The sequence below is a fragment of the Chlamydotis macqueenii genome, chromosome 3 (assembly GCF_036417535.1).
Source record: "Chlamydotis macqueenii isolate bChlMac1 chromosome 3, bChlMac1.mat, whole genome shotgun sequence".
NCBI classification, from domain to species: Eukaryota; Metazoa; Chordata; class Aves; order Otidiformes; family Otididae; genus Chlamydotis; species Chlamydotis macqueenii.
In genome coordinates this window covers 50,394,026-50,418,401 of record NC_141558.1, presented here as the reverse complement: position 1 = coordinate 50,418,401, position 24,376 = coordinate 50,394,026, and the positions used below count along the sequence as shown (strand labels likewise).

The following is a 24,376-nucleotide window of genomic DNA, read 5'->3' as shown; positions in this document are numbered from 1 at the left end:
AATAAAGAAATTAATTTGGAGGTTTATGGTATCGTTACTGCTTTGTCAGTCATGTTGTGACTACAAATGAAGCCCGTTATCTGGTGGGCATTCTGCGGTAGTGGAAGGTAGGGACTCTCCGTTGGAGACAAAATCTTTTTCTGACATGACAAGAAAAAAAAGCTTTTCTAAAGAAACTATCCCTTAAGGCTTTCTGGTGTAGTGTGAGGGATTGCACAATTAAAGGATCAGGGACTAAAAGCTTGTTTTGTTTGTTGATCTTCATTTGTATATTAAAAACTGATAATCCTGTAGATTTATACTGCATTTTAATATACAGCCATCACTGTTGTACATGTAGTAGTGGAAGGCTCAGTGGGAACATTGCCATTGATAGGCACTTAGCAGGCTCTTCTGATTAATTTGCGATTTTTTTCTTTTTTAAAATTTCTCTTTGAACAGTATTGTCTACACTTTTGCTAAGCACGATATGACAGTGGCTAAAGTACTGATGACAACCAGAGGTAGCATTTACCATGAGGAAACATTAACCTGTTTCCATTGTCATTGGGGACAGCAGTGAGCAGAGGTCTAACGTAGCATGGCCATTGGCTACCTCTGTAACCTGGGGGGGGGGATGAACTTGAACTAGATAAATCCTATTTAAAGACTGGGGTAATTAGTAGTCTTGTCACTATACAGATTAGCATTTTGAATCGCTTTCAGTAGAAATGCAAACTGCCTTTACTATTTCTGTCTTCCAAAAAGCACATAATTGAAAACTATTTTGGTATTTGAGATGCTTCTTTGAATTGCCTCAAAAAGGAGATATTTATTTTTTTATTTTATTATCTGAATGGTTTTAGTTGTTTGCTGAATGGCAATATGGCAAGGTTGGGTTTGTGCCTTGCATAGCCCCACCTTGTCTGAGGACTGAAAAGGCAGAACAGCCTCACCCCACTTGTTTTCTTGTACAGGGTAGTAAAACTAAACATAATCCATCATCTCCACATTGATCTTGCAAAAAATATTAATTAGTTTCTGAATATTTCATGGTCTCTTAGCAATCTTTTAATGATTTGTTTTTCATTTCTACAACTGACTAATGCTGGGATCCCTTTCTGCATTCCATGTTTTCAAGTGGTATTTGTCCTCTAGTGGGCTGACTGACTTCTGTGATCAAAGAACCACTAGCTTATCGTCATCGATGAAGTATGAAGCCAAAACTTGAAAGCAAGAATATAACAATTTTTAGATGTTTGAATATGATCTCACCCTAATGTTGTGATGTGGGGTTTTTGGAGTCATGCCCCCCCCCTCCCCCCCAAATATTTATTTGGATATTTATGTAATCTCTCTTTATTGGGATTCTGATTTAGAGGGAAACAGTAAAGTAGTTGAAAGCACTCTGTTCTGGGTATTTTTGGAGAGGAGAAGGGAAGATGTGAAGCAGAGAGGGTGATCCTCTTTCTGGTAGATACTGCTGCTTTGGAAGCTTCTGCTCTAGCAGCTGAGGATAAGGGGATCCCAAATGGGGAGGAGGGAGAGAGGAGGATGTCTAAGACCCTTTACTGGAGGTAAGTAGCCAGTCTTTAGATATTAACAAAAGCTTGATAGCCTTTTTTTTTTTTTTTAAAGCAACTCAAAGAATAAAAACAATTTAAGAAAATGTGAGCATATTACTATTGCTTTTAACTGCAAAGTTCAACAAACTTTGTATTTCATTCCATTGTTTAGTGTTAATAGTTTAAAAAGAACCCAAACAACAAAAAGCCTTTCTACTTATCTAACATGCTTCATGTTTCTACTTGTTTCGTTTCTAGCATATTATCAAGTTTCACCGTGCCTCAAAAGCCAATAAAAAGCCCATGCAGTTGCCAAGATCTATGGTTAAATCCCTTCTCTACCAGATCCTTGATGGAATCCATTACCTCCATGCAAACTGGGTGCTTCACAGGGATCTGGTAAGTGTTGCATGTGTTACCTGATGAGGGAAGTTCCACGTGCGGGTTAATGGGGAGGAGAAGAAAAGTCCCTATTACTAATCTTGCGTATCGATCCCTACAGCTCTTCCTGTTATTGTTGCAGGAGACCAATGGAGACTTTAAACATGAAAACAAACTATGTTTTCACATTGTTTTTATCTGAGTCATCTGAGCTCAGACAATGATGCTAGATCCGTTAAAAGGATTGCAGATACCAATATCCAAAAACAGCACATAAGCCAGCTGATATATGTTGGTTAAACATTCTTATAAGTTTGTGCATGACTTTGGAAAGACATTTAAGTAGGAAAGTGATTGATACCCTTGTACATTGTTTGGCTTACATGCAAGTTGCCATAAAAGCAAGTGAAAGAGTAGTTTTTTCATGGAGTATTTCTTTTCCATGTGGCCTTTTTTCTGACCGTGGGAAGAAAACTATGAAAGAGATGTCATCTTGAAATTTCTCATGACCTGAAGTGGCTCTTTAAGTTGACCGCAGATTACAAGGGCAGCGGGTTGCCTTGTCTTAGTTACCCTTTTCCCCTTACAGTTTCCCACCACTCCTCATACTCAAGTGCTACCAAGGGTTGCAAAAAGAATACTAACATGGGTATAGTTCTTGCTGCTACTTGCGACAAACAATATGATGCTTAATATGCCAAATCTGTTCTAATAGTTATGTTATTGTAACATCAGTAGTAGGTAAGGTAGGAGATGTTGTGTAATCTGTGTATAAAGCCACTGCTTTTATTTAGTTATTTTTTGTAGTTGCCCCAGTATGTCAAAATAGGGATGCATGTCCAGAAACTTATAATCACTAACTAAGTTTTGTGAGACACAGATTGTTCTTGAGTGTTTAATAGTAAATAGGAGCTTGAATTAATTTTTGGATGTAGAGCAAATGTTTTCTTAAAAGATATGCATAAACTAAGGCAGGCCTGGAATAGAAGTCAGTCATCTTCTGAAATAAATTTTATTTTATTTCTGTCATAATACCTAATAACAGTGGCCAGAAGTGGAGTTTCAGGTTTTTGTATGGATTTTTTTTTTTTTTTTTTTAACATCATTCCTTGGTATTTATTGTCGGTTTTTCTGTTAAATTCCAGATGTTAGTAGATTTGTGTGGTGGGTTTTTTTCACCTTTGGAATAGTAGCCATGAGCAAAAGCAGGAAGCAGGTACAACCCTGATTTTCATGCTGCAATTATTGCTTTCCTAAGGAGACAGCTGTTGCTTTGGCAGCGTGCTGAGATGTAATTAGATACAGCTTGAGAAGAGACACCTGAAAAGTCAGTATTCAGCTATGTTTAAGGGAAGTGTGTGTGTGTTCGTGGAACTATTAAATATATATACACACACTCCAGAGCTATACATGAACTTGATATCTTGATAGGAAATAAAAGATGGTATCTAAAATAATAATAACAAATACCCTAGAGAATTTTCTTGCTGGTATTGCTATTTCCAGCCTGCAGCACCAGGTGTTTTGCATGACTAGTGCTGATGCTTTACAGGTCTTATCTGTTGTTGATGAATTGCAGCAAAGCTGGTACGTAATGTCTCTGTCTTTTTCTCTTGGAACTTTGAGGTAATGGTTGCTGTTAATAAAAAGAAACTATTTTTCATGGCTCTGTAATGATAGTGCTTGACTGATGTTGGCATAATTGAGAGAGGAGAAGAACAGAAATATGAGAAGTTTTAATGTGTTCTTGGTATGTGAATAAATTTACACTAATGGATTTTGGGATACCTCTGAGAGAAGGGAAACCATTCAAAAAATTGCTTGATACACTGATGATTTAATGGTGTATTCATAATCTTTTGCCTTTTTAAAAATTATTGTGTATTTCTGAAGAATTCAGGTATTTCAAATAGTTATTTTATATCTTGAACACAGTAAGAAAAAACGGATGTTGTTCTGGATGTGTCCTGTCTGCTCTTGAAATTAGGAGTTAATGTTATAATTTAGTAACAAATTTAAATTCTCAGTTAACCAAAAATTTTTTATCTCTCTAATTTTTATTAATGCTCATACCTGTGATTTTTGCTTCTAAGAATGGTACCTCAGGCATAATTTCACTGGGCTCACTTTCTTGCATAATATGTGAATACCAACTCTTCAGTATTTTCTTAAGGTAGGGAGTAGTTTGTCTGTGTTTTTCTCATAGCTGTTTTAATTCACATCTGCTGGAAAAACATTTTTCTATTTTATGTAAGCGAAATTTCGCATCAAGACACCTTGTACTTTCCTGGTTTAATATAACTCTGTTCTTACTATTTTTAACATGCGTTTGGATGTAGACCAAAGATGGTGACAGCCATAAAAGTAATATTATGCTTTTTTTTTTTAAATTAGATTCTCCAAGAATATTTATCATAATACTAGTAAAATTTTTCTCAACCATGTAAATGACCTTTAGAATTTATTTAACAAATATTGAGATGAAAAAACAGAAACATGGGAGGCTAGGTATTTGTGAGAGTACTTGCTTGGAGGTATTTGAAGAACATTGTTTAAATCTTTGGTCCTGTCTTAAAGAATTTTAAAAGAAGCTAGAATAACAAATGTGCTTTTTAAAAAACCCTAGTTCTCAATGGATCTATATTTTTAGGTAGCTTAAAATTAAGTTATTTTTAAGATCAGCAGTAGCCACCAAAAACATAAGAGTAATAAAACTGGCTAACAATGTGAACTCGCAGACTTGCAATATGTGTCCTGTTGTTGGGCTGAGCTACTGGATGGTTTCTACCACAAGGAGACGATCTTGTTCCCCTCTTCACTACCACTAGACATTGTCACCCATTTTAATGGGCTGGCATGTGGCACTCGAGGGACTCATGGTGAACTCATTCATGGAGTTGAAACTGCAGAGAGTACTCAGTTTTCTTCTGCAGAGGCTGTTTCTGCAGGATTAGGTCCCTGAGGGATCTCACTGGGAGCTGAAGCGTGTGGGAGCTGGCACAGAAGCAGTGTGAGGCTGGAGAAGGTGGCAGAAATCTCAAGAGGTTGTTCTAGCATCATCTGCCATTAGATAAGATTATTTTATTGTTAAAACGCACTTTTTAAATTTTTAGATGAAAGTGCAAGTATTTTTTAAAGATTAAATACAATTGTGGTTCTAAATCGACATAATTTTTTTTTACCTTGACTCTCTTCTGATGTAAGACTTATGTCAGCTTAAACTGTCCCAACAGAAGTCCAAATTTAGGAAAGTGCCCAAACTGAGGCAAGTTATAACACCAAATACACTCACGTTCATACTTCTGTAGAAAGATGAAAATAGTTTAGTGTTATGTATCTTTCAGTTTCTTGTAATATTAGGGTTATTTTGTTTCTGGCTTTCTTATCCTGAAGGTATCTGAAAAGTACTAAGTGACTTTATAGGTATTGTTTTTTGGCTAAGCTATTAATTTCTGTCAGTTAAAAAATATTCTGCTGTAACTTTCTTTACGTCAAGATTCAAACCATTACAGAATATGGGAAAAGCAGCATTAGAGTTTTGATTTCTTTGAGTAGCATTGTGTCACTTCATACACCTTGGAGTTGACATAAGTCTGTAAAAATTCATACATTTGTTCTCCTATGAAACCATTTGGAGTTGAATTTTGTTGTTGGATTGCATCTTCTTGGGCAGTGATAATTTTGCCTTTTCAACATAGCAGCATTCCTGAAAGCCATGCATGAGAGGAGGGAGGCTTTGCTGGCTCTGCTAGTTGCTGGGGCATTTCATTGGGAACAAGAGGTTAATATAGATAGAGCGTAGGGAAAGAACCTTTTGGTACTAAGCATGTGTTTTTTGAAGTGCCCTGTGTACACTGTGGGCTGTCTGCTTGAAGCAGATCTAAAATTGTGCTCTATACCTTGAGTCAATAGCAAATTAGAAGATGCAGCATGTGGAGTACAGTATTTCAGGGTATTATGGTATCTTTGTCCTCTCCTCCCCCAAATGTGAATTATTTAGATTCTGCAGGAATGTTCAGCAGAGGCCTTACTTTGCAGAGATGTCTGAAAATGGAGATCTTCCATACACAGTTCACAGTGTGTGTTCATGTTAGCAGCAAAAAGGATTTTGGCACTTTTTCCTCTGCTAATAACCCTTCTGTAGTTGATATTAGTTGCTTAAGGACAAAAGCAGACAGAGACAATTTCCTTTAGAACTTGATAAAAGCAATTTCTATTTGTAATAGAATGTATTTTCCTGGAGGGAGGTATTATCTATAGATGTGTTAAGTGCACAGAAACCATACTGAGGAATTCATTTTAAATCCTACTTATGTCCTTGAGCGTTTCTTTAGAATACTGCTTAATGCTATTAAAACTACTGGTTGAAAATGAATGTTGGAGATCACACTCTCTAGAGAGTTGCAGATTTTTAATTTTTTTTTTTTTTTTTTGTCTGCCCCCCCTTCCCTCTAGGATTATGTTAAACGGTTGCTTTCAGCATTCTGAAATCGGAAACTTGCTCATTGCAGTAGTCGTATAAACTAACTTTGTAAAATAAGCCAAGTTTCTAAAGAGTTTTTATTATATTTTATATACTTGCTGACTAAGAATTTCCCAGTTTCTCTTGTATTGCCCCTCTACAGCTTTAGAATGTTTAAATTGACTGTGTGTGTCACATCAATGTTTTACAAATTAAAGAAATTAGGTTACAACAAAAGTCTTTTAGATGGAACAACAATGATATAGGTGAAAATACTCAATGTGTGACAAACCTTTGGACTCACAATTTAGATTTATGTACAGAAAGCAGAGTTAACATGTTCTGATGGAACAGAAGTCATCCATGAGTCTTAAAATTGCAGAGATTTAAAAAAAAATCCTTTTAACTCTAATAATTGCTTTGATTATTATGTTTAGGAAAAGATTTAGGTGTCTAAAGTATAAGTGAGACAGAGGCTAGATTCTAGACGAGGTGGTTGCCCAAGCAGGTTTGAGTATATAACTTCCTGTGGATACAGGAGGAGGCCATGTTGCCTCTACTCCTCTCTGCTCTGCTGTGCTGCTCCTCATCCTCTTCCAAGCTGGGGACTGGAAAACTAACATGTGAGTTAAAATTAGACTTACGAAGAAGAGGTTGATCTATATGTGAGTTCATTCCCTGATCTGATTCAGCGTGCAATTGCACAAATGCTTATGTAAGGTGAATATATGGGCAAGATGGAGATACATGTGGGAGCCAAGTGGACAGGGATAGGACATAAGGGGAGAGGAGACTTCAATTTTCAGTGTCATTGTCCTGTTCTGCTGGCAATGTCAAGTATATGATCCGTAATCCTCCTTCTCCTTAACCATTTTGGTACCTGTAGATTTGTTGGTGCCTAGCTTTTGGCCAGTAAAAATAAAGTGAGCACCTGACATTTCTGAACATCTTGATGTTACTGATAAGAAATCTGAGATTTGGGGTTTTGAGTTGTGTTTCTTGACAACTCTAGTTACAGTTGTTTGAAATAATATTTTTTTTTTCCAGTAGCAGAAAGCAGAGTGAGCTTGTACCTCAAGTCCTCCAGTTTACGGTCTATGATGTCCGATCTTTGGCATTTAAAGCAAATATGGACAGAGGTTGCAAGGAAAGGGTACTTTTACTGCTTTTGCTGTGGAAGAGAATGGATGGTAATGTGACGACCTCTGCAATGAAGCAACTAAATCTCGACACAAACTCTGGGCATAGGGTCCTTGTATACTCACTTTTCTCAGGATTTTTGTGATGTCTTACCTCATCATTACAGTCAAATCTTACTTGAGCTGGCCTTACCTTGTGCTGCTGAGCTGGTGATGCTTACATGTCCACGTGTGGTTTTCTCAGTGTAATAATTTCTCTCCAAATCAACCTTCTCACTCCCCTTCACTAAGAGTGGGAAGGAGGAGGAATCCAGCTGGGGCAAAGACTTTGCCCCTGATTTCCCATCTCCAGCTTTTTTACTACCATGCCCTTGTCTCTTACAGCGGGAGGAGATCATGTATGGGTTCTATAGTTTGCTTCACTATGTCATCTGTATTAGCAGTAGTTATTTTCACTGCATGCTTAAACTAATCAGTTTGTTTCTTCCTAGAGTGGATTATGGAGTGTCCGTGCACTTCTGCCACCTACAGAATGTATGAGTGCTAATCTGGGCATTTTTGGTGAAAGGACATAGCAGACAGCAGAGGTTTGATATAATCTTGACTCCGTGTGTCTGTCTGTATGGCAAATGTCTATAGACAGCCTTTAGGATGATCAGATATGTGAGGTTCCAGATTCCAGCTTCTTAACAGGTCCCCTGAGTGTCCAGCTGCTGCAGTAACAGTAAACCCTGTATCTTTCCAAGGGTAAATCTTTAGCAGAGCCAAGAGATGCCCGTGTGGTGACTGGTGCCAGCTCTGCCTGGCCATGGTTGCACTCAGGGCAAGCTGTCTCCTCTGGTTCTCCTGCTCCACATCTCTTGCGGAGCAGCGCGTAGTGGACAATGCAGTAGTTGTTGTTTCTCAGGGCTGTCTGGAAGCCTTAACCATCTGGAGACTGTGCAGTATGATATGTGTGGTTTATGTAGTTGTTTGATACTTTTCTTCTGCTGAGCTGGAAGTATTAACAAAGACTAAGAATTAAAGTAAATTGTCTATTGCATGAAGGCACAAGAAAATGTCTTAAAATTTTGTAAAGTGGATACTGACTTTTTACTTCTGCTTTCGTGCTTTGATGTCAAAGCCTGTGAGAAATGAGAGAAGTCTCTCAGTGCTTCCTATTACTGGTTTATAGTATTTAACTACTCCCTCCTCTTCCTCCCTGTGCCTTCCCAAGAAGATTGTCCAGGCCAATAAGGAAATTTACCTAAAAAGCAGCAGAACTTAAGTGCTTTTTAAATGTCCGACTTGCATTTTGCTAAGCAAGCAAACTCTGCGTTTGAAAGATGAAATGTAAAATGATGAGTGTGGGAAACTCCGCTTCACCAGCAATTCTAAAAAAGGAATTTTACATGCTGATATCAAAAGTAAATTTAGCTGTAGGTTCATGCATCCCTCTCTTGACAAGCAGCTGCTGTGCAGGAATGCAGAACTGTTGGGTCCTGCCTTCTGCCAGTAATTTTGCACTGGCTTGAAAAGTTTCTTGGCCCTGTTCACCTATTTGGGCATTCACACACCTCCTATAAATAAATACCAAGTCAACGTGTCTGCCAGTTTCTTTAAACTTTTTAAAAACACTCTAATTGTAATCCTGACTGTTCAGTGTTGTCGTGCGTGTGTTGTGTGCATGGGAAGGGTGCACGACTATGTACGGGCACGCACTCCTGGCTCGCGTTCTTCCCTAGTAGTGCATGGGTTTAGGCCTCTTAATCCTTTGTTATTCCATCTGCACAATTTCTTTGGGGTGAAGGGGATTTTCACAGTGTCAAAGAACCTTATGAACGATCATACTCAGCTTGCAGATTTTTCCAAAAGAAAGGAAATGCAAGCTAAACCTACGTATTTGGAGAGATTTACTTTAGAAAGTTATTTGAACTTATTAGCTGAAAGGTTAACACATTTTTCCTCTTTTGTATCTGGTCAAAAGAGAGAGAGGGTACCTTTTTAAAACAGTTATTTACTGTTGACGATCAACAGTATGTGGGTGCTCATACGTGTGTCTATATGGATAGATGCTTCTCAGCAGATAAATGAACCAGAAATGTTACATGCTGAATAGCAAACTGAGTTTTACCAGCATATACTTTTCTCTTTTTTTTTCTTTTTAAAGTTAGAAATATATTGCAAGACATCTATTAAAAAACAGAGTATTTTTCATTACTCAGAATATTGCTTTTTCTCCTTCAGTTGTAAAAACCGACCTTCATGTGATTTAGAGAGATTTATGAAGAGGTGCACAGAGTATTACCTCTATTGAGTACATGGAAACAGCAATTTTTCCAGGACTGACTAATGCATACCTTTGGTTTGTGGCAAGAGTATTAAGATGATGTTTGTAGATTAATTTTTACTAATAAAAATAATTGCAGTTGAAGAAAAATGTTTTACCCCAGGTTCTGAAACAAGCTTATGCCCATAAAAGCCTGACTGGATATAAATTCAGATGAGTCAGAAGAAACAAAGAGACTGATTTAATGTTCTTTTGGCTGCGTTTCGCTGCTAAAGTCAACAGATGACATATGGCTCCTGTGAGCTTCTTATCTCTTTTCCTGAAGTCGAAAAAGGGTGAGAAGGAAGTAAAAGTATTAAAGTAATTCTAGAATTTATTTGTTTTATTTCTCCCTGATATAGGAAATAAAAAAAAAAAGGAAGAAAATGCCATCATTTTCTAATGACCCCAATTCAGATACCATCTGCTATATGAAGGTTTCTGGTAAATATGTGGTGTGCTTGGCTTACTAGTGCAGCTGGCCAGTTGGAGTGAGCACACTGGGTTTTGCATTCTAAATGAAGAATGCAAAGTTTGGAAGAAGCTTTTAAAAGTTCTTCTTTTGTAGAAGACGTACGGCTTCTATTTGTTTTCCTTCTTTTTCTTCTGTTGGAGAAAGTACCCCTGGTGTAATGAGACTGGCTGCAAGTGTGTCTATCAGATTATTTCTGTTTGGACTTATTGCCCCTTCAGAATAAGGCTACAAAGGTTGGCACCATGTTCCTGATGTGTTGATATTTATAGTAGTAGAAATTAATAATGCTTGAAATAAGTATGTTTACATCAATGAAGACAACTAATGTAACAACAGTATGATTTTCAAGAAAAAATTAAAACACTGCATTTGTTCTTCATGTTGCTTGCCATTCACAAGCACTCCGCTCTTGTGAGACCCCACCTGTAGTACTGAGTCCAGTTCTGGAGCTTCCAGCATAAGAAGGACATGGACCTGCTGGAAAGGGTCCAGAGGAGGCCACAAAGATGATCAGAGGCCTGGAATACCCTTCCTATGAGGACAGGCTGGGAGAGTTAGGGCTTTTCAGCCTGGAGAAGAGAAGGCTCCAGGGAGACCTTATTGCAGTCTTCCAGTACCTAAAGGAGGCCTACAGGAAAGATGGGGAGAAACTCTTCGGTAGGGCCTGTTTTAGTAAAATGAGCGGTAATGGTTTTAAAATAGAGGGAGGTAGATTCAGATTAGACATTAGGAAAAAATTTTTTGCAATGAGGGTTGTAGAGCACTGGAACAAGTTGCCCAGAGAGGTGGTGGATGCCCCATCCCTGGAAACGTTCAAGGCCAGGTTGGACAGGGCTCTGAGCAGCCTGATCTGGTTGGAGATGTCCCTGCTCCTTGCAGGGCTGTTGGACTAGATGGCCTTTAAAGGTCCCTTCCAACCCAAACTATTCTATGATTCTATGATCTTGTGCTATCTCTTGTGCATTTCTCCTCATTTGCAGACATACTGTCGTTATTACTGCTCTACTGAGATGTTGCAGTGACATTGCAGGTTGTCTGGTGCTTAAATTAAGCATCTTTGATCAGTGATCACGGAAGCTGCAGTGACTAACAAAGGATCTTATTTTATTCCTTACTTTTGTTACGTGTGAACCTTGTCAAAGAAACTGGCTCTGCTGCAGAAAATGACTGATCAGCTGGTGTTTCACTGATGGCTTATCTCAGGGCTTCTTTCTCCATCCTTTCTGCTTTTTGGCTGATGTTTCAGAAATCATTGGCCTTACTGTAGCTGTAAGACCGCGTACCACCATTATGTCAGGTAAAGAAAATTAAGGAAATCCTTTATACAGTCTGTGAAGCAACCGGCTATGCGACGTGCTCCTCTCAGAAACTGGGCATTAGGTCAAATTCATCTTTAGGGAGGATTATGGTAGTCTTATACTTGCATTTCTGAATTCATGTAAAAACACCTTGGAATTAAATTTTCAAGCCCTTTTTAATAAATACAGGAGCAAACCTTCAGCGCATCTGGACCACTGGTAAAAGTTTTTATATTATTCTTTCACCTATTAACAGCAAAGCAGCAAAGATTTCCAGGCAAGAAAGGCCTGTTGTAGTGCAAGTGGTGGGTCTGTATGCATGCATACAGTTCTCTGTATACCAAACACCTGTACTAACAGGATTCTTTTCTTCTCTGTTGTTTACCTACCCTCTGGAAGCTAAAGCCCACAGGAATATATGAGACACATTTTGACAGACTCCCGTTGCGCTTGGTTCAGCGCCTTGGTGGTGTTAGAGCAAAACTCGCTGTTACCCTCTGGTTTCCTTTCAGTGCCTTATGGGTGCGCTTCCCCAAGAGTTCAGTAACCTTCTGGTGCTGTTTTGTGAAGTAGTAAAAAACAGTGTGGAAATTCTTGTATTCTACTTAAGTAAGCTGATGGCATCTGAAAAATGTTTTTTACATTGGCATTATGTTTTTTGCTTTCTCAAACAATTCCTTCCTCCCACCCGCAATCTAGCCTTGCTCTGTGATGCTTTGGTTCCTACTGATATTTTATTATTGATTATAGCTTTTGATTGGTTTTGTATTAGTTTATTTAACCACTTCTGGGGTTTTTTTGTTGTTGTTGTTGTTGAAGGATTTTACCTATAAAAAGAAAAAAATGAAAATAGTAATAAAAATTAAATAAGGTGGTACGAAGAGTTTACACTTGTTTACACTGCTAGCTTAAATGTTGTGCCCGAATCTCAAAACTTAGTATGATAATGTTCTATGTAGCTAGTGTTCTCAAATGTAACTCATATCTAAGGAAATAATTCTGTAGACAATATTTTGCATTCCTGAAATTCCCCTTGGAATGGGGGATTTCTGCTACTCATGCCATTTTGTCTTATGCTGTAATTGTTACCAAAGAGTGGGTTTTTCACAAATGTGTATTCTAGTCTACATTTTTACTTTGATTTATCTTTCATATAGTTACTTTTGATGTAACAGTTGTGGATGATGATTGTTAGAATTATGAATTAAGTGCAAACTCCAGTAGGTTACATTTTAATGAGCTGATATTGACTTCTAATGGTATGAAAATTACTTTTGTGGCTGTTGAACTACAAGTATGACTAGCTATTTGCCAGCTCAGCTGAAATGAAGTCTCTTAAATGGGATGTTAAAGTTGGGTTTGCTTCTTGGAATTCAGGATGTGAATTCCAATCTCAGCCCTAAAACTGATTGCTTATCATATTAATTTGAATTCTTGGTAGTTAAAACCAAGACAATTGCAGACACATTTAAGTTTTGGGTAATGTGTGTGCTTGAAATTCTGGTTATCTGGATAGTATAATAATTTTGCAGTAGCTTCTTATAATTTTACTATCAGCAAATACGCGTGCTGTGGCTGAGTGACTGCCACTGTTTGCTAGGATGCAGGATTTACTTGGAAGCTTACTTCTCTGTGCGTGTCTCTGCTCTGGTGGGGAGCCGCTGCTCTTTGATGCCACTTCTGTAGTGGGATGGGAAGGGCTTATGGTAGCAGTGAACCCTTTAGGGACCTAAAAGTAATTTTTTTTTTTTTTCTGTGTAACATGAAAATAACTGAGGGTATTTTGCAAGTGGTGTGTTAACTTTGAAAAAATGTTAAACAAACCAAGCTATTTTCTAGTTTATCTTATTTTCAAGCTATTTCTCCTCCTCCAATGTGGAAGTTTTGGTGCTTGTTTTATCCCTGTCTATAGGGATAAATATCCCTTTATAACCTGTAGTTTACTGAAGTGCCAATCTCCACAGTTCTGCTCACTTACAACTGTTCTTTTTGCTGCTTTGCTGGAAAAATGCTAGATGCTAATCTCTCTCTCTCCCAGGTGGTGTATGTGGAAACACTCAGGAAAGTCTGCATTAGCTGTTGAAATAGGTAACTAAATTGCAATAAACTTCTTTGTGGCTATTCTAAGTGGTCTGAAAACGGAGTGGTACTCAATTCAGCTTGTGCCAGTGTGAGGTGATGCCGTCTCAGACGGCCCAGCCCTCAGCTGCCTGGAGGTGATGCTGGATACCATGCCATCAGTGATGCGAGTGTGCTTCTCTGCTGTGGCTGTCCCACATAACTTTTGCCCTTGACAAAGGTGTATTTATTCCTGCCGAGATGCTAAAGTGGGCTGGAGGGCCGTGGCAGAGGAGCCCATTCACTGCAACCGTCTGCTGTCTGGGTGATTATCTCCAGCAGAGAGACGGTGTGGACTGCTAGAGGCAGTAACGTTTGAAACTGTACAGCTGTTTTTCTTGGTGCACACGACTTGGAACCTTTCTTCAGTATTTAGGTAGTTTTAATTTAATTCAGTTGAAAAACTTAAACTAAAGCAGAGGCTATGGCTAGATGAACAAGTTACAGCAAGGTAGTTTAGGGTGTGGATTTACTGTGAATTCAGTTGCTCTGTAGTAACTGCTCACCTGCATTTTTTATCCTGCAGAAAATGCATAGTCCTTTGATATCTCGCTCCTTAATGAGAGTGAGATAAAATTGCCTAACATACCATCATTATTACTGGACAGCTACTCCGTTAATTTCCAAGTGCCTTACGTTGTTTCTCATGATGATTTCATTACAATGCTGGTAACTAAAATGTCAGTATAATAATGACTATATGGTGTGTGTTTTGTTTTCTTTTTTTTTTCCTGACTGGTACCCATATGTTGAGCTTGTAGAACAATTCAACCTTTTGGGTACAGTCCTCCTCCTACAGTGCGTGTCTAGTTTAGTCTTTAGCATGCAAGAACCATTTCAGTCTTACAAAGAATTGTTCAGAATTGGAGGGAAGGGGATGGGGGTGAGTATCCCTTTTAATCATATCAATATCAGATTTCAAGTTGTCAAATGGATTGATAGGTTTTGGATTTTTGATAGTAGGGACATTAAGCCATTAAATTTGTACTGAAGCTATTATTGCCTCTAATAAAGCTTCCCTAGACTTTCACCCTGGTCCTAAGTTTGTAAAGTGACTATTATCAAAATAGATGCTGCAGATATGGGGAAGAATTTCAGCTGATGGGCATAGCATATACAAAGCATGAGACAGTAACAGGGAGTAGAAAGTGCTCTGATGGTTCTGAAAGCTAGGGGGTTTCTCAAAGGCATTTCATTGCACACTAGGCTTTTCAAAAGTAATAATCTGGCTTTGAGGAACAGGAGTAGAGCGCCTAGCCTATTTATGCATTTTGAAAAAAGAAAATAAAAATTCCCACAGGGAGTTTATTTGCATTTTAAGCACTTGATGTTTTGTGAGAATGTCCAAGGACTTTGGCAACATCAACAGTGAGGTAAATCATCAACCTCAAGCTCTAAAAACATTTTTAGACATTTTTCCTTGTAAATTGGGGCAAATTTTCTGTAGCAAGGACAATCGTGTTTCTTTGAAAGTGTATTATGTGTTTGAAGTTGTTTAATTTAAAAAAATTTAAAAAAAAAATAGGACAGCTTGACCTGCCACGCTTTAACATGTTCATGTTTTTGACATGAATCACAGAACATTTCTCAGGAATTGAAGGTATCTCTCAGCCATTGCATGTCTATGCAGGCTGTTTTTCATTTTTAAAAAGGGCATAATTGTTGAATAGAAAAATACTATAATTAGTTCTGAAGTATTTCAGATTTTGTTTTCAGCACGTAGAACCTCCTTCACAACTCTTCTTCTCTGTTTTCTTTCTTGATGCAAATCTTTTATTTGCTTCCAGCTTCCTGCTCCTCTGCCCACGTTCCCATATCTGTTGATCTGCCTTTTGCCACCTCTTTAACATTACTCATATAACCTTGACTCAGCTTTGACTTTCCTGAAATACTCCTCTTTCTTCATCTTCACAACCTTAATTATTACTCCTCCCTTTGGCCTTCACAACTTCGAGCTCTGCAGTGGCTGGTACAGGTAGAACACTGTTTCATGTCTTGACTGACACAGAGGGGAAAAGCTCACTCATTCCAGCAGGAGTGACCCTCCTTTATTTTAGAATCTCATCAAAAGTACCATACTCCTTCAAAACCTTCATCTTCGGAGATTATTGGAAAAATCCTTTATAAAGTAAAAAGAGGAGTTTTGCCTATCTTGGGTTTGGCAGGCTTTTTTTTTCTTTTCCTTTTTTTTTTTTTTTAACAGCAGATTACTTTTTGTCCTTACACTTTAAAAATAATAATAATAAAAAAACCAAACAAACAAAATTAACTTCCCAGAAATGTTTGTAGTGTTTATATTATTGGAAATATATGTATTGCTGACTGAGAGCTTTTTGGACATGTCAAGTTGATCCCGTATCATGATTGATTAACCTATAGTTACTTTGAACAGCAAGTTTGTAAATGTGTCTGAAAATCTTCAACCACAGACTTCAGTCCAGAATCTGCCTTGATTGGTGCTTGATTGAAAAGCTTTTTAATACTTGGTGCTGAAAACTGGCTGTAGACATCCCAAGTCAATAACTAATTAGCTCTCAACGTGGTGTTAGATACAGTATAGCAACTTCAATTCAATGTGTAAGAGGGGTCTTGATGCTTACTATAGAACTATTATAAAAGTGTTGCAAATAACTCCAGAGACATGAACAAGTCAATAAATAAATAATTGAGGACGTGTTAGGTTAAATTTTTCTAAGATGACTTAATGATTTTTTGGTTTTGTACTGTGCATGTTATTTGGAAAGAGCCTGATCTTCAAAAGCGGTTAATCATCAAGACTCCCATACCTTGTCTTAAGTTGGCTACCTAAAATATTTAAGCACCACCTGTTTATATGCTGCCAAGAACTGCTTTTTGATTTGCATTAATGAGGACAAGTAATACTAATACGTAATATATTTGTTCATGAAATCATCTGTTAACATAATTGCCTTTTGATGCATATTTATTAGGTAGTAAAATAAAAAAAATGAAGATTCTAGCAGATACTGCAGAAACAAACTTTTAGAATCTGAAATGCCATGTTGTAGCAGTAGATTATACTTTATATTGTAAAATAAATATATTGAATGTACTTATTTCCCCTCAAAATTATTGTACACATCTGAAGGAAATGAAAAAATTACTTGCTTCTTGTGTAAAGTATTCTGGCCTGGTTGCCTTCATTGCTTGTTCCAATGTGTTTTTTTCTTCCATTTAGATTCACAAATCAAGACAGTTCTAGGACAGAATATTAACATTTTACTAGCTACTGTGCAGCTTTTAATAAATTGTAGTAATTTCTATGAATGCTTCAAGTCACTACATCAAATATGCTCAATACAAACACTCTTCTTTATCTTACCTGGGTTATTTTAAATTTGAGGGCTGGAAAGATGTCATAAATATTATGGAAACCTTAATGGAATAATAATGAATTTGACAAAATGTCCTTGCCTCAATCTTGTGTTGACTTTATCAACACAGTCAGAAATGAGGGCAGGTGGATAAGCTCATTATTAACCTAGAGAGATTTCTCCACTACCCCACTACAGCTCAGTTATCACACATGCAATCTCCAAACTGAGGAGCATCTGAGACTTGCAGGTCAGAGTATAAGCCTGTTTTCTTGATGGAAACAACTTTGTTTTGAGTACAGGTGAGAATATGAACTCAAAACCCTTTAGCTGCTCTACCTGCCTGTGGGCACACTTTTACCAGCAGTATTCTGTGGTAAATAAAAGATACCTTTATTAGTTCATGAAAAGGAGCAAGCTGCTTAGCGTTTACTGTGAGATACCACAGGATAAGAGGGTGCCCATGGCAGTTACCCGCATGTTAGCAGAGGTGCTAGCAACTCAGACTTTCACTTAGCCTGATGAATTTGTTCATCTAGCTGCATGAATTTCTAAGACTGCTCCAAATGTGTTACTCTGCACGTGAAAATGCTGAGAATGTAACCATAACTGTTTAATGGATGTATAAACCATTTTTAAAGTGGGATCTTGCACCTCGTTTGTGCTGTTGAGAAGTACTAAGCCTCCTGCGTTCTGTTATTCAAGCAGCTCTATGAGGGGTCCGGGCATTTCCCATTAGCACCGACGTGCTGTGCGAGCTCTTTGTGGCCAGGAGTTTTAGGTTCAAGAAAACTTTCAAACACTGTCTCATTGCTAGTAGGAGATTCATAGATGGAAAGGAGGGAGCAGTGTTCACAGCTCTAAAGTGATGGTGTTGTGGAGTTATGAATTTTCCTTAGTTGTGTCCAGCATGCTTTGCCTCAGTATCTGCAGAATCTTTGAAATTTTGGAGGTGCTGGTTTGAAATGAACAGCTGCAAAGTATTCTACAGAAAGAAAGACTCTTCTGGATAAGGAAATATTATAATAAAAGCAGAGGTGATGTTTTTCCAGGTGAAGACCTGGAAACTGTAGAAACAGTACAAGTAGAGAAAAATACTTCTTGTGCTGAAAACGGCGTAGTACATAACAGTACTTGCAGCCTTTGCTTCCAGCTTGTCTTAGTCTGTGACTGCGGATACTAAAACACAAATTACAGATGCCATTCTACAAAGTAGAACTGTTTTATGTTAAAAAAACCCAACATTGAAAATCAATATTTATCAAGCTGTGTAAATACTATGGTATCTGAGAAACCAAAATACTGCTCTTTTCCAAGACAAGAAAACTTAACTGTCTTGGAGTATGCATACAGCAGCTGAGTAACTGGGATAAATGCTTGAGACTCTTAAAAGATAATTTGTGGTCTCCATTACTTTTTAATTGGCATATTAAATCTTAGCTTTAAATAGTTTTTCTTTTCTTGAACCAAGTTCAGGTTTTCAGTCTCTGTATTATGAGCCAATTTTTTTTTTTTGCTGTTGCTCATATCCCTTTCCCAGCCTCCACCAGCTATGCCTGTGGCTGCAGACGCTTTCCTTGGTCTCTGTCCCTTGCTTCTGCCGGCTCCATTGTTTTATGGGTCGCTCTTTGCTTGAAAGAACCTCTCTGGTTACTGTTGTCCAAGTTCTCTCCCTCCCTAACACCAAACCCCTGAGCCCTGTCTGTGCAGTTGCTGTTTCTTCCCTACGCAATGTGCACCACTCTGCATTTGCTCCAGTGCCCTGCTACTGTACTGGTCTCTGAATTGAGCTTTCCAAAGAAAGAGCCGTTTAGAATCATAGAATGGTTAGGGTTGGGAGGGACCTTTAAAGGTCATCTAGTCCAACCTCCCTGCAAGGTTCAGGGACGTCTTCAACCAGATCAGGTTGTTCAGTACTTTATCTGTTCTACTCTTTCTGTTCAAAAGACTTGCTTAAATAAACAATAAAAGACTTGAATTGGGTTGTTGGGTAGGTAGTGGCCACTCATGTTTGGAACAGTGCTATTCTAGAACTATAACTTTCAGTTGTTTATGGTTGTTGATGAAAATACATCCTTGGATTCAAATGGTTTATGCTTGTTCTCGTCTGACGTGTTAGAAAACTATTTTGAATTGGTGGAAAATCTGCTTAAGCACATATGTTCTTTCTTTTATCTGAACAATTCTCTCTTGATGAGGTTTCAAATTGTTTTGAGATACTGATAATTCTGAATTAGTGTTGATTTAAGCGTTAGGCCTTCAGTTCTTCAGTCTTCAGTCAGACCTAGACCGTATAGACCTTTATTGTCAGACTGGGCTTATGCTGTAGTGAAGATTGGAGCTCATACTACAGAAGAAATTTCATAAAAATTTGAATGTGAACTGAACATTAGGTTCCTTTCCATAGCATTTACTAATAAAATTAGCAGAAATGGAACGCAGTATTCTTCTAAATTTTACTGAGAGTGCATACATTAAAATCACTTTGTGTTGAGAAGCATTATATTCTGTATATATTATACAGCATTAACGCAAACGCATGCAGATATGCTACTTAATATCTCTTAATCTCTTATGTGTGGGAGTATTTAAAACTGGCAGGTAATCAATAAATCTTTCAGGCATCAGAAAACAAATAGAAACATTGTAATGTATGAGTCTATTTCTAAACAAGTCCTTTGTTACCTCTGCTGAACTTTTTAGGCTATTTTAATGTAGAACAAAAAGGCTTAAGCAGATCATCGTGTCATGTTGGTCTTTTACTGACTTTGTGGTACTGAAGTCTAACATTGAATACTGGTATGGCAGCATGTTAAAAAATGTTTTGCTATGTCTCCTGTTAGGTTCACCACCTCATAAAACCTCATTAATGCTGTTGCAGTCCTGGCCACGACGGAGCAGCTCAAGCACAAGAGCAAGCTGTGGGTGCAGGGGCAGAGCACCCCAGCTACTCGGGAGCCCTGCGTTAAGGGGCACCGTTACGCAACCGTGGTCCGTGCGATGCAGGACAGCTCTTGAGATGATGTGGGGATTCTGTTCTCCTGGTTAATGTTACAAAACAATCGCATTTCTCAATAGCAGTGGAAATGAGATCGAGCATTTGTTACCACAGTTGTAGCATGCCCCAGGCAGACCACATTTACTGATTACTTTTAAAACTCCGTAGCTGCTTGTTTAGGTGGAGACATCTTAGGACAACCTCCAAGGGGAAACTAGAGAATCAGTTTTCTCCAACTTTGTGATACAAGACTGGTTTTGAAATATAAGTGTTGCTGAAGAACCTGACCATTGGTGCTCAGCTCTTTAAAAATCAGAGCCTGAATTGGGCCTGAGAATCCCCAAAAAGTCAGGAGACTGAGGGTTGAGGAAATAGCTTCAGTGTGAACTGACTGGGATGGAGAGAAATTTTATCTGGGGCGCAGCATGACGGTGATAAACTAAGGAAAGAGTTTCTGTTAGGATGGATTTTAAAGGAAGTGTTTTGCTTAACTTTGTTTGTAATGAATGTGTCAGCTGAGCAGTGGTACTTTGTGCATCTGCTCACTTTGTTTGGGGTCCGTAGTTGCTTTTTTCCACTGCAAGCCACGTGATGTTGTGCTGCCTCAATTGATACACTAATAAATCACCTAGAACACGGTAACTGGATGGTGAGTCTGAGACCTTATGATTCACTGGACTGTTAAATCCTAATTAGTATTGCTATAGGCATCAAGGCTTGTATTAGGGTGGTAAAGTTTCCTGAAGCCTGAATGCTGATCTGCTGGGCAAACCATGGTGAGAAAGGGACATGCAACTTATCCTTGCAAGTATTGGAAGCCAAGAGCTTGCTTCAAGAAGATACTCTGAGAAGGATTATAGAAAGATTGGGGTTACGTTGCAAATTATTTCCATACAAAAGAGAAGTTGATGCTATAGTAATTATAGTATAACAGACATTTAAATCGATCATATAAGGATTAGGTTTTCTAGTCTTTAGACTCAGCATGAAAGAAGCAGGGTGGAGAGATGGCTCCTTACTTTTTTTTTTTTCCCTTGAGATTATAAGCATAGGAGAAGAGCATGTCTGAAAAGTGGTTAAATAATGTAGCTTAATGATGCAAAATAATTATATAATAAACTGTTGAGAGCTAGTTAAACAATATGGAATATTATTAGACATAAGCCTTTGGTTGTTAAAATCCTGTAAAATTTAATGTATTTATTACTTTTCTAAATCTTACCAAAAGTTTAGACCCTGTAATAATAAATGAAAGAAATGAATTCAGTAGTTCTGAGTCCCTTAAGCTGTATTCCCATGTCCATGCGCAGACAAAAAGGGATTCTTAAGACCCACTCAACATGGAAGTAACCTCTCTAGGTAACCATGCTACCTTTTTCTTATTCTTTTCCTCCTTTGAAATTTCCATTGAAGGATTTTTAATATTTCAACCTAATTCAGTCAATCTAGCTATCCAAGCAGAAGCTGGTTTGTAGTGTAAATGGATTACATTTATATCTATTTGTTTGATACTATATTATTTACTGCAGTCAGAAAAGCTTTGTTAATTCTTTGACTCTGCCAGACTCTTAGGGGCATGGAGGTATTAGAGTTTTACTGTCAAAGATACTTTGTGAAAGAAAATTTACAAAATGTTTTATGACAGTGTCAGCAGTCTCACTTTCAGTCATTTGTCCTTTGATTGGGTAGAGGCTGCGTCCTCCTGTCTTAATAACCCTACTAAACCGGAAGGAGTAGTCAGAATATTGTGTAAAACCAATACCAGAATTTGGCAATAATGGAATCATTTGGCATTGATGATCAGAGGGCTGGAGCACCTCTCCTGTGAGGACAGGCTGAGACAATTGGGGCTGTTCAGCTTGGAGAAGAGAAGGCTCTGGGGACACCTTGTAGCAGCTTTCCAGTACCTAAAGGGGGCTTACAGGAAAGATGGGGGAAAACTCTTCAGTAGGGCCTGTTGTGAAAGGACAAGGGCTAATGATTTCAAAATAGAGGGAGGGAGATATTAGGAAAAAAATTCTTACAATGAAGGTGGTAGAACACTGGAGCAGGTTGCCCAGAGAAGTGGTGGAAGCCCCATCCTTGGAAACGTTCAAGGCCAGGTTGGACGGGGCTCTGAGCAACCTGATCTGGTTGGAGATGTCCCTGCTCCTTGCATGGGGGTTGGACTAGATGGCCTTTAAGGGTCCCTTCCAACCCTAACCATTCTATGATTTTATTAATTTAGTGCTGCAACTGAAAGAATTGTCAGATATAGCAATTATGGTACCTAATTTTCACACTGCTGTAACAGAAAATAATGTAATGCAACTAAGCAAAGAGTTCCAACAGCAGGAACAGGTTAAAATCTCATTTCATTTCTCCTCTCAGATTCTAGTCCCAAGGTTAGTAGAGTCCTAGGCTTTCTCATGTTAGTGTTCTGCCAGACTTGCTGTCTCTTAGCTTTTGCCTTTAAAAAGGTAAAGAAAGTGGTGGTGTTTATAATGTTTCACATGTGCAAATATCGTCTCAGTTTATTTGCCTTTGGGTAGTTATTCTGAATAAAGATTGTGTGGAAAGAATATTTAATAACGACTTGACAGCAGAGATGCATAGACTTGGCTTGGCTGCAGTATTTTGGGGCATTCAGGGTCTCCTGAAGCCTCAACAGAGGAAGCATTTGACTGTGCTTTTATGGAATGAAATTTATTCCTCCATTTCCTCTATGTAATATATTAAAAAGCAGAACGTTCTTCCAAATTATTTCTAAGGTGAGTCTTTCTCCTGTTCCTGTCATGATGGGCCTTCATATCTGCACTGCTCAGAAATGGGGGTAGCAGAGGTTGAGCAATCTGTCTTTGTCCTGTGCTATCCTTGATGCTCCCAAAGAGCCCAGACAAGGTCTAAAGACAAGGCCCTAGATGGTTGCTGAGTGGCTTCGTGGGAATTTTACTGGAGTGTGTACTGCAATGTGTTGAAAATTCCAGGGCCAATGTGAATTCAGCGTACTATTTAAACATTTTCTTCATGACATTCTGTTTTTCATTGATAATTTATGATCATATTTTTCTCTTTGTTTCCATTTTCCCCTTCTTTGTCCTTCTCAAGGTTGCATGTAACATTTTAAGTTCAAGTATGCCATTGCTGCACTAGCACCAGCAGAATGCTTTGGATAATGTTGCATAGCAACGTAAGATTTAATTTGTGTCAAATGTTTTGGCATTCTCCTAATGTGAAGTTTTTTCATTCTTTTCTTTTTCACTTGAACTACATTGTCATTGATGGGGGTGAAACCAGTGGTACACGAGTATATTGTGAAGATTGTTATAATAGAAGCAGTACCCAGCATCCTAACTTGTCTGGAGTTTTCATTTTTATCTTGCAGTAATTTAATGCTCTGTCAGCCATAAGAAACCTTAAAGAAATGGTGTGTGAAAGGAAGATTGTTTCATTTCTGAACTTTTATGTAGCCCAAAATTAAATTCTCCTCTTGTGATTACTCTCATTTCATATTCCCCTTGTGTTTGCAGTCCATTTTCCGCTGACATAACTGCAACTGTGTTATCCGTTGATTAACCAGGGAATAGAGTTTGGTGAATAGTCTTTTCCTGTTTCAACAATGATCAAACACTCTGAGTTTATAAATTACATATATTTTCTGGCATTGGTTTTGAAGCCGAGCATGGATGTTTTGGCCATTTCTAGGGAGTGCCTGAGTAGGACTGCTGGGAGTGAATTTAAAGAATTAATGTCGGTTGAGGTATATCCTTAATTACATCTCAAGAGAACATCCAACCTATGAAAAATGGAGTAAAACAGAAATGAGTGCTTTGCCTGCCCGCCGTCTTCATTATCTTAAGGATGGTCCTATATGAGAGTAACTGAAGGCATAGCAACTTGAATAGAACATATGAGATAGTTTGTATGTGATTGTGAGTGATTTGATTAAAATGAAAGAGGGGAAAAAAAAGTCTGTCTTTTCCATGGTAAAATAGGTTTGTAGTGAGTGTGTTCCGGAGTCTGGACTTCTAGTCTGACTCTGTCATCTCAGATGTGTGTTTCCAGTATTAAATGTATAGCTATGTAACTGTTCAGCTGGAGGTGCAAAAGGAGTTTAACAGGACAAGGGAGACTGCTGTGCGTGCGTCAGCCTTACTGCCACTGCATTCGGGCACCAGCACACAGCGTTTTCAGACTGGACTTTAACTGCCTAATGGGAGCTTGTGGAGAAGATAAGGCCGTCTGAAGAGGTATGTAGAGGAAGGAGGAGGGGGAACAGGCACATATTTCAACAAGAGACATGCTTGCTTAGGTGATGAGAAACAATTTTTTGTTATAA

At 38.2% G+C, this 24,376-nt stretch overlaps 1 protein-coding gene across 4 annotated transcripts in view; it reads left to right on the top strand.

Annotated features, from left to right (window-relative positions):
• Window positions 1–24,376, top strand: part of CDK19 (cyclin dependent kinase 19) — a 144,899-nt gene that overhangs the window by 73,317 nt on the left and 47,206 nt on the right. For 3 of the 4 annotated variants that reach the window (XM_086743466.1, XM_086743464.1, XM_086743463.1), the window contains one exon: window positions 1,803–1,943. The exons of the other annotated variant lie outside the window; for it this stretch is intronic. In XM_086743466.1, coding sequence (XP_086599592.1) covers window positions 1,803–1,943 — 141 coding nt within the window. The remainder of the gene's footprint in view (window positions 1–1,802; window positions 1,944–24,376) is intronic. 4 annotated transcript variants of the gene reach the window in all.